This window comes from Engystomops pustulosus, chromosome 4, assembly GCF_040894005.1.
Source record: "Engystomops pustulosus chromosome 4, aEngPut4.maternal, whole genome shotgun sequence".
Taxonomy (NCBI): Eukaryota; Metazoa; Chordata; class Amphibia; order Anura; family Leptodactylidae; genus Engystomops; species Engystomops pustulosus.
In genome coordinates this window covers 216,439,237-216,453,046 of record NC_092414.1, presented here as the reverse complement: position 1 = coordinate 216,453,046, position 13,810 = coordinate 216,439,237, and the positions used below count along the sequence as shown (strand labels likewise).

The 13,810-nt window shown below is 53.7% G+C and overlaps 1 protein-coding gene across 1 annotated transcript in view; it reads left to right on the top strand.

Annotated features, from left to right (window-relative positions):
• The first annotated feature begins 201 nt into the window (after positions 1-201).
• DNAH2 (dynein axonemal heavy chain 2) overlaps positions 202-13,810 on the top strand; it is a 103,492-nt gene continuing 89,883 nt past the window's right edge. Inside the window, exons 1-5 of the mRNA XM_072149933.1 lie at positions 202-301; positions 4,056-4,190; positions 4,351-4,409; positions 8,185-8,355; positions 8,436-8,664. Coding sequence (XP_072006034.1) covers positions 4,073-4,190; positions 4,351-4,409; positions 8,185-8,355; positions 8,436-8,664 — 577 coding nt within the window. The 5' untranslated portion in view covers positions 202-301; positions 4,056-4,072. The remainder of the gene's footprint in view (positions 302-4,055; positions 4,191-4,350; positions 4,410-8,184; positions 8,356-8,435; positions 8,665-13,810) is intronic.

The following is a 13,810-nucleotide window of genomic DNA, read 5'->3' as shown; positions in this document are numbered from 1 at the left end:
TTTACATACCAGCAGGCTCCGCCCCAGTCATGTCCAATGTGAAGCCCGCCCTGTCAGTCTTCACTCAGACTCCTCTTATTGGAGAATAAATACATCAGTTATATTCTGAGAACCAGTTACCTTTCCCCTCTCTTGTGTCTTCGCCCTCTATTAGCATTCAGACCCTCTATTGGTTCAGCGTTTTACCTATTACTGCCCACAGATACCGTCATGTGACCGTAATTCTCGTTTCCTTGGAGACGCGTCCACGGCAACAGCCTGCTGCTGCATAGTGTACGGTGTATGAGGAGACCCGGAGCGGGTGAGTACAGAGACCGAGAGCGGCAAATACCGGGAGTCACATGACCAGCGCCTGCTGTGCGATATACACCGGGGATACAGGGACATAATACACACAGTGATGTCACAGTACAGGACAATACACACAGTGATGTCACAGTACAGGGATAATACACACAGTGATGTCACAGTACAGGGGATAATACACACAGTGATGTCACAGTACAGGGATAATACACACAGTGATGTCACAGTACAGGGATAATACACACAGTGATGTCACAGTACAGGGGTAATACACACAGTGATGTCACAGTACAGGGATAATACACACAGTGATGTCACAGTACAGGGATAATACACACAGTGATGTCACAGTACAGAGATAATACACACAGTGATGTCACAGTACAGGGATAATACACACAGTGATGTCACAGTACAGGGGTAATACACACAGTGATGTCACAGAACAGAGATAATACACACAGTGATGTCACAGTACAGGCATAATACACACAGTGATGTCACAGTACAGGGAGAATACACACAGTGATGTCACAGTACAGGCATAATACACACAGTGATGTCACAGTACAGGGAGAATACACACAGTGATGTCACAGTACAGGGAGAATAACACACAGTGATGTCACAGTACAGAGATAATACACACAGTGATGTCACAGTACAGGGATAATACACACAGTGATGTCACAGTACAGGGATAATACACACAGTGATGTCACAGTACAGGGATAATACACACAGTGATGTCACTGTACAGGGATAATACACACAGTGATGTCACAGTACAGGGATAATACACACAGTGATGTCACAGCACAGGGATACTACACACAGTGATGTCACAGTACAGGGAGAATACACACAGCGATGTCACAATACAGGGAGAATACACACAGTGATGTCACAGTACAGGGAGAATACACACAGTGATGTCACAGTACAGAGATAATACACACAGTGATGTCACAGTACAGGGATAATACACACAGTGATGTCACAGTACAGGGATAATACACACAGTGATGTCACAGCACAGGGATAATACACACAGTGATGTCACAGTACAGGGATAATACACACAGTGATGTCACAGTACAGAGATAATACACACAGTGATGTCACAGTACAGAGATAATACACACAGTGATGTCACAGTACAGGGGTAATCCACACAGTGATGTCTCAGTACAGAGATAATACACACAGTGATGTCTCAGTACAGTGATATTCCCTGCTATACACGTGTTGTGTGCAGGTCTGACCCGTCACTGGTTAATGGTGTGCTGCTCCCTGCGGTATAATGTGCGCTGTATTGGCGGTTGTATAATCGCGCTCCCCCATTACAGTAATTACATCTCTCCCGGCCGCGCTCAGTGGGTCGGGGACATTTTCCTGTAATTCTCCAGAACATTTCAGAGCTAATTCCAGGTCCGGAATCTACAGCTTCTATCCACCTCACATTTACATCTGGGGAGAGCGATAATGGAATAATAGCCACCAGGAGGCGCCGGGAGGGTGGGCACCTACCATCCCCCACACCTGTACACAGCACCCAGTGGGCACCTACCATCCCCCACACCTGTACACAGCACCCAGCAGGCACCTACCATCCCCCACACACCTGTACACAGCACCCAGCGGGCACCTACCATCCCACACACACCTGTACACAGCACCCAGCGGGCACCTACCATCCCCCACACACCTGTACACAGCACCCAGCGGGCACCTACCCTCCCCCACACACCTGTACACAGCACCCAGCGGGCACCTACCATCCCCCACACCTGTACACAGCACCCAGTGGGCACCTACCATCCCCCACACCTGTACACAGCACCCAGCAGGCACCTACCATCCCCCACACACCTGTACACAGCACCCAGCGGGCACCTACCATCCCACACACACCTGTACACAGCACCCAGCGGGCACCTACCATCCCCCACACACCTGTACACAGCACCCAGCGGGCACCTACCATCCCCCACACACCTGTACACAGCACCCAGCGGGCACCTACCATCCCACACACCTGTACACAGCACCCAGCGGGCACCTACCATCCCCACACCTGTACACAGCACCCAGCAGGCACCTACCATCCCCCACACACCTGTACACAGCACCCAGCGGGCACCTACCATCCCACACACACCTGTACACAGCACCCAGCGGGCACCTACCATCCCCAACACCTGTACACAGCACCCAGCGGGCACCTACCATCCCCCACACACCTGTATACAGCACCCAGCGGGCACCTACCATCCCCCACACACCTGTATACAGCACCCAGCGGGCACCTACCATCCCCCACACACCTGTACACAGCTCCCAGCGGGCACCTACCATCCCCACACCTGTACACAGCTCCCAGCGGGCACCTACCATCCCCCACACACCTGTACACAGCACCCAGCGGGCACCTACCATCCCACACACCTGTACACGGCACCCAGCGGGCACCTACCATCCCCCACACACCTGTACACAGCACCCAGCGGGCACCTACCATCCCCCACACACCTGTACACAGCACCCAGCGGGCACCTACCATCCCCCACACACCTGTACACAGCACCCAGCGGGCACCTACCATCCCCCACACACCTGTACACAGCACCCAGCGGGCACCTACCATCCCCCACACACCTGTACACAGCACCCAGCGGGCACCTACCATCCCCCACACACCTGTACACAGCACCCAGCGGGCACCTACCCTCCCCCACACCTGTACACAGCACCCAGCGGGCACCTACCATCCCCCACACACCTGTACACAGCTCCCAGCGGGCACCTACCATCCCCCACACCTGTACACAGCACCCAGCGGGCACCTACCATCCCCACACACCTGTACACAGCACCCAGCGGGCACCTACCATCCCCACACACCTGTACACAGCACCCAGTGGGCACCTACCATCCCCCACACCTGTACACAGCACCCAGCGGGCACCTACCATCCCCCACACACCTGTACACAGCTCCCAGCGGGCACCTACCATCCCCCACACCTGTACACAGCACCCAGCGGGCACCTACCATCCCCACACACCTGTACACAGCACCCAGCGGGCACCTACCATCCCCACACACCTGTACACAGCACCCAGCGGGCACCTACCATCCCCACACACCTGTACACAGCACCCAGCGGGCACCTACCATCCCCACACACCTGTACACAGCACCCAGCGGGCACCTACCATCCCCCACACCTGTACACAGCACCCAGCGGGCACCTACCATCCCCCACACACCTGTGCACAGCACCCAGCGGGCACCTACCATCCCCACACCCTGCAAGGGGAGGCGCAGACTCTTAGCTCCTCCTTCTGTCTGTATCACCCTGTAGGGGGAGGGGCAGGCTCATAGCTCCTCCTTCTTTCTTCCTCACCCTGTAGGGGGAGGGGCAGGCTCATAGCTCCTCCTTCTTTCTTCCTCACCCTGTAGGGGGAGGGGCAGGCTCATAGCTCCTCCTTCTTTCTTCCTCACCCTGTAGGGGGAGGGGCAGGCTCATAGCTCCTCCTTCTTTCTTCCTCACCCTGTAGGGGGAGGGGCAGGCTCATAGCTCCTCCTTCTGTCTGTATCACCCTGTAGGGGGAGGGGCAGCCTCATAGCTCCTCCTTCTTTCTTCCTCACCCTGTAGGGGGGAGGGGCAGCCTCATAGCTCCTCCTTCTGTCTGTTGTTCCCCTCCTCTGGCTTGTGTCCTATGTAACATGTTTCTGTTCCTCAGGTCCTGGTGTGTGAATCATGGCTGATGCAGACGTAGTCCCTGCGTCTCCTGAGCTCCGCCCTGTGGACCCTTCAGATCGGTCACTAGTGCCCCCTGCGGAGGTTCGCCCCGGGAGCAGCGGATATGAGGAGGGGGGTAAGGCCGTGTATATTGTATATTGTATATATTATATGACTGTAGCTGTAGGGATCACTGCTCCCTATGTCACGTGTGCAGGCAGCTCTCTGTGATCTAGTGGACCTGGTGCTGTACTGATCCAGTCACTATACGCGGCTCTCGCCTTCCATTGTTACAGGTGATGCAGAACACGTCCCGAGCTTCACGTCCACCGACATCCAGGAGCATCTGGACCTGGTAAGAACACGGCGGGGGCACACGGCGGGCACCACGGGCACCACTGCATATAACGTGTCCTGGGGGTGTACAGGATGTGTAGTGTGTCCCTCTCTGTGTGTCCTGTATGTTGGGTCAGTACTTGTTCCTCTCTGTGTGTCCTGTATGTTGGGTCAGTACTTGTTCCTCTCTGTGTGTCCTGTATGTTGGGTCAGTACTTGTTCCTCTCTGTGTCCTGTATGTTGGGTCAGTACTTGTTCCTCTCTGTGTCCTGTATGTTGGGTCAGTACTTGTTCCTCTCTGTGTGTCCTGTATGTTGGGTCAGTACTTGTTCCTCTCTGTGTCCTGTATGTTGGGTCAGTACTTGTTCCTCTCTGTGTGTCCTGGATGTTGGGTCAGTACTTGTTCCTCTCTGTGTGTCCTGTATGTTGGGTCAGTACTTGTTCCTCTCTCTGTGTGTCCTGTATGTTGGGTCAGTACTTGTTCCTCTCTGTGTGTCCTGTATGCTGGGTCAGTACTTGTTCCTCTCTGTGTGTCCTGTATGTTGGGTCAGTACTTGTTCCTCTCTGTGTGTCCTGTATACTGGGTCAGTACTTGTTCCTCTCTGTGTGTCCTGTATGTTGGGTCAGTACTTGTTCCTCTCTGTGTGTCCTGTATACTGGGTCAGTACTTGTTCCTCTCTGTGTGTCCTGTATGTTGGGTCAGTACTTGTTCCTCTCTGTGTGTCCTGTATACTGGGTCAGTACTTGTTCCTCTCTGTGTGTCCTGTATACTGGGTCAGTACTTGTTCCTCTCTGTGTGTCCTGGATGTTGGGTCAGTACTTGTTCCTCTCTGTGTGTCCTGTATGTTGGGTCAGTACTTGTTCCTCTCTGTGTGTCCTGTATGTTGGGTCAGTACTTGTTCCTCTCTGTGTCCTGTATGTTGGGTCAGTACTTGTTCCTCTCTGTGTGTCCTGTATGTTGGGTCAGTACTTGTTCCTCTCTGTGTCCTGTATGTTGGGTCAGTACTTGTTCCTCTCTGTGTGTCCTGTATGTTGGGTCAGTACTTGTTCCTCTCTGTGTCCTGTATGTTGGGTCAGTACTTGTTCCTCTCTGTGTGTCCTGGATGCTGGGTCAGTACTTGTTCCTCTCTGTGTGTCCTGTATACTGGGTCAGTACTTGTTCCTCTCTGTGTGTCCTGTATGCTGGGTCAGTACTTGTTCCTCTCTGTGTGTCCTGTATGCTGGGTCAGTACTTGTTCCTCTCTGTGTGTCCTGTATGTTGGGTCAGTACTTGTTCCTCTCTGTGTGTCCTGTATGTTGGGTCAGTACTTGTTCCTCTCTGTGTGTCCTGTATGCTGGGTCAGTACTTGTTCCTCTCTGTGTGTCCTGTATGTTGGGTCAGTACTTGTTCCTCTCTGTGTGTCCTGTATGTTGGGTCAGTACTTGTTCCTCTCTGTGTGTCCTGTATGTTGGGTCAGTACTTGTTCCTCTCTGTGTGTCCTGTATGTTGGGTCAGTACTTGTTCCTCTCTGTGTGTCCTGTATGTTGGGTCAGTACTTGTTCCTCTCTGTGTGTCCTGTATGTTGGGTCAGTACTTGTTCCTCTCTGTGTGTCCTGGATGCTGGGTCAGTACTTGTTCCTCTCTGTGTGTCCTGGATGCTGGGTCAGTACTTGTTCCTCTCTGTGTCCTGTATGTTGGGTCAGTACTTGTTCCTCTCTGTGTCCTGTATGCTGGGTCAGTACTTGTTCCTCTCTGTGTGTCCTGGATGCTGGGTCAGTACTTGTTCCTCTCTGTGTCCTGTATGTTGGGTCAGTACTTGTTCCTCTCTGTGTCCTGTATGTTGGGTCAGTACTTGTTCCTCTCTGTGTCCTGTATGTTGGGTCAGTACTTGTTCCTCTCTGTGTGTCCTGTATGTTGGGTCAGTACTTGTTCTGTATGTTCCCTCGCCTCCTGTGCTCCTGGTGACAGTATAGAGCTTGGCGCTGTGTGGGCCGGGTTGGCGCTGTCTCTCCTAGTTGCGGGCAGGTTCTGGGCGCTGAGCGGAGCGGCCGGAGGGATTGGACGATGCATCTGGCTCATGTTTTCTCCTTCACACACCAGATGTTCCCTACATGAAGTCATTAGTCTGTGAATGTTCTCGCCAGGAGGCAGAGGAGACAATTCTGCAGATCTAATCCTCTGCCACCTCCCGCGTGTCCCAGCGGCGATAGCGATCCGATATTACATGTAGTCACATGGGGTCCTGCCCCTCGGGTCCTGTCATACTACATGTTATCTATATGGAGAGAGATGCTAATGTATACTGGGGGTGTATAATACCAGGTCCTGTATACTGGGGGTGTATAATACCGGGTCCTGTATACCGGGGGTGTATAATACTGGGTCCTGTATACTGGGGATGTATAATACTGGGTCCTGTATACTGGGGGGTGTATAATACCGGGTCCTGTATACTGGGGGGGTATAATACCGGGTCCTGTATACTGGGGGTGTATAATACCGGGTCCTGTATACTGGGGGTGTATAATACCGGGTCCTGTATACTGGGGGTGTATAATACCGGGTCCTGTATACTGGGGGTGTATAATACCGGGTCCTGTATACTGGGGGTGTATAATACCGGGTCCTGTATACTGGGGGTGTATAATACCAGGTCCTGTATACTGGGGGGTGTATAATACCGGGTCCTGTATACTGGGGGTGTATAATACCGGGTCCTGTATACTGGGGGTGTATAATACCGGGTCCTGTATACTGGGGGGTGTATAATACCGGGTCCTGTATACTGGGGGTGTATAATACCGGGTCCTGTATACTGGGGGGTGTATAATACCGGGTCCTGTATACTGGGGGTGTATAATACCGGGTCCTGTATACTGGGGGGTGTATAATACCGGGTCCTGTATACTGGGGGGTGTATAATACCGGGTCCTGTATACTGGGGGTGTATAATACCGGGTCCTGTATACTGGGGGGGTGTATAATACCGGGTCCTGTATACTGGGGGTGTATAATACCGGGTCCTGTATACTGGGGGTGTATAATACCGGGTCCTGTATACTGGGGGTGTATAATACCGGGTCCTGTATACTGGGGGGTGTATAATACCGGGTCCTGTATACTGGGGGTGTATAATACCGGGTCCTGTATACTGGGGGTGTATAATACCGGGTCCTGTATACTGGGGGGTGTATAATACCGGGTCCTGTATACTGGGGGGGTGTATAATACCAGGTCCTGTATACTGGGGGGTGTATAATACCGGGTCCTGTATACTGGGGGGTGTATAATACCAGGTCCTGTATACTGGGGGGTGTATAATACCGGGTCCTGTATACTGGGGGGTGTATAATACCGGGTCCTGTATACTGGGGGTGTATAATACCGGGTCCTGTATACTGGGGGGTGTATAATACCGGGTCCTGTATACTGGGGGTGTATAATACCGGGTCCTGTATACTGGGGGGTGTATAATACCGGGTCCTGTATACTGGGGGTGTATAATACCGGGTCCTGTATACTGGGGGCTGTATAATACCGGGTCCTGTATACTGGGGGGTGTATAATACCGGGTCCTGTATACTGGGGGTGTATAATACCGGGTCCTGTATACTGGGGGGTGTATAATACCGGGTCCTGTATACTGGGGGGTGTATAATACCGGGGGGGATTGTGATGTCTGTACGCTGGGGGTGATTGACTTGGGGTTATGTCCTGTATACTGGGATATATGATTATACTGCCTGTAGCGCCTCCTAGTGGTCCCTCGTTCTGTCCTTGTTCTGATGTCTCTTTGTGTCTTTTCACCTTTAAGAAACCGAACCTGAAGCAGAAGATGTCGCTTCGGGGTCTGACCTCTGACCTGTGGACGCCGGAGCTAGATGCGGCCTTGGACCGTTTTGCCTCGGACATCACCCAGGAGACACTGTCCGTGTACCTTGACCCACACAGCGGTCTCCATGTGGAGCCCAATATGCCGGCACAGGTGGGTCCCATCCCCTGCCATTCTCCTTACACGTCACATTGTCACGGATCACCAGCAGCGCCATGTGTCTCCTCTCACAGAACGTGGAGCAGCTGATGTACTTCATCAGGAAGGAGCAGGTCCCGCTGACCCCAGAGAACATGGAGGAGGAGCTGCAGTTTGGATCCCTGCGGGGGTCTTACATTGTGGCGCTGCTCCGGCTCATGAATGGCGTCTACTCCCCCTACATCTTCAGTGATTCCAGCTGGCCCGACAGCATCCGCAACGACTTCCTGGCCCATGTGCACCGCTTCCTGGCCACACTCACAGGTAACCCAGCAAGGGACTGGCACTACATTGTACTATTACCCCCCTCAGGTATCCCAGCAAGGGACTGGCACTACATTGTACTATTACCCCCCTCAGGTATCCCAGCAAGGGACTGGCACTACATTGTACTAGTACCCCCCTCAGGTATCCCAGCAAAGGACTGGCACCACATTGTACTACTACCCCCCTCAGGTATCCCAGCAAAGGACTGGGACCACATTATACTACTACCCCCCTCAGGTATCCCAGCAAGGGACTGGCACTACATTGTACTAGTACCCCCCTCAGGTATCCCAGCAAAGGACTGGCACCACATTGTACTACTACCCCCCTCAGGTATCCCAGCAAAGGACTGGGACCACATTATACTACTACCCCCCTCAGGTATCCCAGCAAGGGACTGGCACCACATTATACTACTACCCCCCTCAGGTATCCCAGCAAGGGACTGGCACCACATTGTACTACTACCCTCCTCAGGTATCACAGCGAGGGACTGGCACCACAATGTACTACTACCCCCCTCAGGTATCCCAGCGAGGGACCGGCACCACATTGTACTACTACCCCCCTCAGGTATCCCAGGAAGGGACTGGCACCACATTATACTACTACCCCCCTCAGGTATCCCAGCAAGGGACTGGCACCACATTATACTACTACCCCCCTCAGGTATCCCAGCAAGGGACTGGCACCATATTATACTACTACCCCCCCTCAGGTATCCCAGCAAGGGACTGGCACCACATTATACTACTACCCCCCTCAGGTATCCCAGCGAGGGACTGGCACCACATTATACTACTACCCCCCTCAGGTATCCCAGCGAGGGACTGGCACCACATTGTACTACTACCCCCCTCAGGTATCCCAGCGAGGGACTGGCACCACATTGTACTACTACCCCCCTCAGGTATCCCAGCAAGGGACTGGCACCACATTATACTACTACCCCCCTCAGGTATCCCAGCAAGGGACTGGCACCACATTGTACTACTACCCCCCTCAGGTATCCCAGCGAGGGACTGGCACCACATTGTACTACTACCCTCCTCAGGTATCCCAGCGAGGGACTGGCACCACATTGTACTACTACCCCCCTCAGGTATCCCAGCGAGGGACTGGCACTACATTATACTACTACCCCCATCAGGTATCCCAGCGAGGGACTGGCACCACATTGTACTACTACCCCCCTCAGGTATCCCAGCGAGGGACTGGCACTACATTATACTACTACCCCCCTCACGTATCCCAGCGAGGGACTGGCACCACATTATACTACTACCCCCCTCAGGTATCCCAGCAAGGGACTGGCACCACATTGTACTACTACCCCCCTCAGGTATCCCAGCGAGGGACTGGCACTACATTATACTACTACCCCCCTCAGGTATCCCAGCGAGGGACTGGCACCACATTGTACTACTACCCCCCTCAGGTATCCCAGCGAGGGACTGGCACTACATTATACTACTACCCCCCTCAGGTATCCCAGCGAGGGACTGGCACCACATTATACTACTACCCCCCTCAGGTATCCCAGCAAGGGACTGGCACCACATTGTACTACTACCCCCCTCAGGGATCCCAGCAAGGGACTGGCACCACATTATACTACTACCCCCCTCAGGTATCCCAGCAAGGGACTGGCACCACATTATACTACTACCCCCCTCAGGTATCCCAGGAAGGGACTGGCACCACATTATACTACTACCCCCCTCAGGTATCCCAGGAAGGGACTGGCACCACATTATACTACTACCCCCCTCAGGGATCCCAGCAAGGGACTGGCACCACATTATACTACTACCCCCCTCATGCATCCCAGCAAGGGACCGGCACCACATTATACTACTACCCCCCTCAGGGATCTCAGCAAGGGACTGGCACCACATTATACTACTACCCCCCTCACGTATCCCAGCGAGGGACTGGCACCACATTATACTACTACCCCCCTCATGTATCCCAGCAAGGGACTGGCACTACATTATACTACTACCCCCCTCAGGTATCCCAGCAAGGGACTGGCACCACATTATACTACTACCCCCCTCAGGTATCCCAGCAAGGGACTGGCACCACATTATACTACTACCCCCCTCAGGTATTCCAGCAAGGGACCGGCACCACATTATACTACTACCCCCCTCAGGGATCCCAGCAAGGGACTGGCACCACATTGTACTACTATCCCCCTCAGGGATCCCATCAAGGGACTGGCACCACATTATACTACTACCCCCCTCACGTATCCCAGCAAGGGACTGGCACCACATTATACTACTACCCCCCTCAGGTATCCCAGCAAGGGACTGGCACCACATTGTACTACTAACCCCCTCAGGGATCCCAGCAAGGGACTGGCACTACATTATACTACTACCCCCCTCACGTATCCCAGCGAGGGACTGGCACCACATTATACTACTACCCCCCTCATGTATCCCAGCAAGGGACTGGCACTACATTATACTACTACCCCCCTCAGGTATCCCAGCAAGGGACTGGCACCACATTGTACTACTACCCCCCTCAGGTATCCCAGCAAGGGACTGGCACCACATTATACTACTACCCCCCTCAGGTATTCCAGCAAGGGACTGGCACCACATTGTACTACTACCCCCCTCAGGGATCCCAGCAAGGGACTGGCACCACATTATACTACTACCCCCCTCAGGTATCCCAGCAAGGGACTGGCACTACATTATACTACTACCCCCCTCAGGTATCCCAGCAAGGGACTGGCACCACATTATACTACTACCCCCCTCAGGTATTCTAGCAAGGGACTGGCACCACATTGTACTACTACCCCCCTCAGGGATCCCAGCAAGGGACTGGCACCACATTATACTACTACCCCCCTCAGGTATCCCAGCAAGGGACTGGCACTACATTATACTACTACCCCCCTCAGGTATCCCAGCAAGGGACTTGCACCACATTATACTACTACCCCCCTCAGGTATCCCAGCAAGGGACTGGCACCACATTATACTACTACCCCCCTCAGGTATCCCAGGAAGGGACTGGCACCACATTATACTACTACCCCCTCAGGTATTCCAGCAAGGGACTGGCACCACATTGTACTACTACCCCCCTCAGGGATCCCAGCAAGGGACTGGCACCACATTGTACTACTACCCCCCTCAGGGATCCCAGCAAGGGACTGGCACCACATTGTACTACTACCCCCCTCAGGTATCCCAGCGAGGGACTGGCACCACAATGTACTACTACCCCCCTCAGGTATCCCAGCAAGGGACTGGCACCACATTATACTACTACCCCCCTCAGGTATCCCAGGAAGGGACTGGCACCACATTATACTACTACCCCCCTCAGGTATTCCAGCAAGGGACCGGCACCACATTATACTACTACCCCCCTCACGTATCCCAGCGAGGGACTGGCACCACATTATACTACTACCCCCCTCATGTATCCCAGCGAGGGACTGGCACCACATTATACTACTACCCCCCTCAGGTATTCCAGCAAGGGACTGGCACCACATTGTACTACTACCCCCCTCAGGGATCCCAGCAAGGGACTGGCACCACATTATACTACTACCCCCCTCAGGTATCCCAGCAAGGGACTGGCACTACATTATACTACTACCCCCCTCAGGTATCCCAGCAAGGGACTTGCACCACATTATACTACTACCCCCCTCAGGTATCCCAGCAAGGGACTGGCACCACATTATACTACTACCCCCCTCAGGTATCCCAGGAAGGGACTGGCACCACATTATACTACTACCCCCCTCAGGTATTCCAGCAAGGGACTGGCACCACATTGTACTACTACCCCCCTCAGGGATCCCAGCAAGGGACTGGCACCACATTGTACTACTACCCCCCTCAGGGATCCCAGCAAGGGACTGGCACCACATTGTACTACTACCCCCCTCAGGTATCCCAGCGAGGGACTGGCACCACAATGTACTACTACCCCCCTCAGGTATCCCAGCAAGGGACTGGCACCACATTATACTACTACCCCCCTCAGGTATCCCAGGAAGGGACTGGCACCACATTATACTACTACCCCCCTCAGGTATTCCAGCAAGGGACCGGCACCACATTATACTACTACCCCCCTCACGTATCCCAGCGAGGGACTGGCACCACATTATACTACTACCCCCCTCATGTATCCCAGCAAGGGACTGGCACTACATTATACTACTACCCCCCTCAGGTATCCCAGCAAGGGACTGGCACCACATTGTACCACTACCCCCCTCAGGTATCCCAGCAAGGGACTGGCACCACATTGTACTACTACCCCCCTCAGGTATCCCAGGAAGGGACTGGCACCACATTATACTACCACCCCCCTCAGGTATCCCAGCACTGGCACCACATTATACTACTACCCCCCTCAGGTATCCCAGCAAGGGACTGGCACCACATTATACTACTACCCCCCTCAGGTATCCATACGAGGGACTGGCACCACATTATACTACTACCCCCCTCATGTATCCCAGCAAGGGACTGGCACTACATTATACTACTACCCCCCTCAGGTATCCCAGCAAGGGACTGGCACTACATTATACTACTACCCCCCTCAGGTATCCCAGCAAGGGACTGGCACCACATTGTACTACTACCCCCCTCAGGTATCCCAGCAAGGGACTGGCACCACATTGTACCACTACCCCCCTCAGGTATCCCAGCGAGGGACTGGCACCACATTATACTACTACCCCCCTCAGGTATCCCAGCGAGGGACTGGCACCACATTATACTACTACCCCCCTCAGGTATCCCAGCAAGGGACTGGCGCCACATTATACTACTACCCCCCTCAGGTATCCCAGCAAGGGACTGGCACTACATTATACTACTACCCCCCTCAGGTATCCCAGCGAGGGACTGGCACCACATTGTACTACTACCCCCCTCAGGGATCTCAGCAAGGGACTGGCACTACATTGTACTATTACCCCCCTCAGGTATCCCAGCAAAGGACTGGCACCACATTGTACTACTACCCCCCTCAGGTATCCCAGCAAAGGACTGGGACCACATTATACTACTACCCCCCTCAGGTATCCCAGCAAGGGACTGGCACTACATTGTACTAGTACCCCCCTCAGGTATCCCAGCAAAGG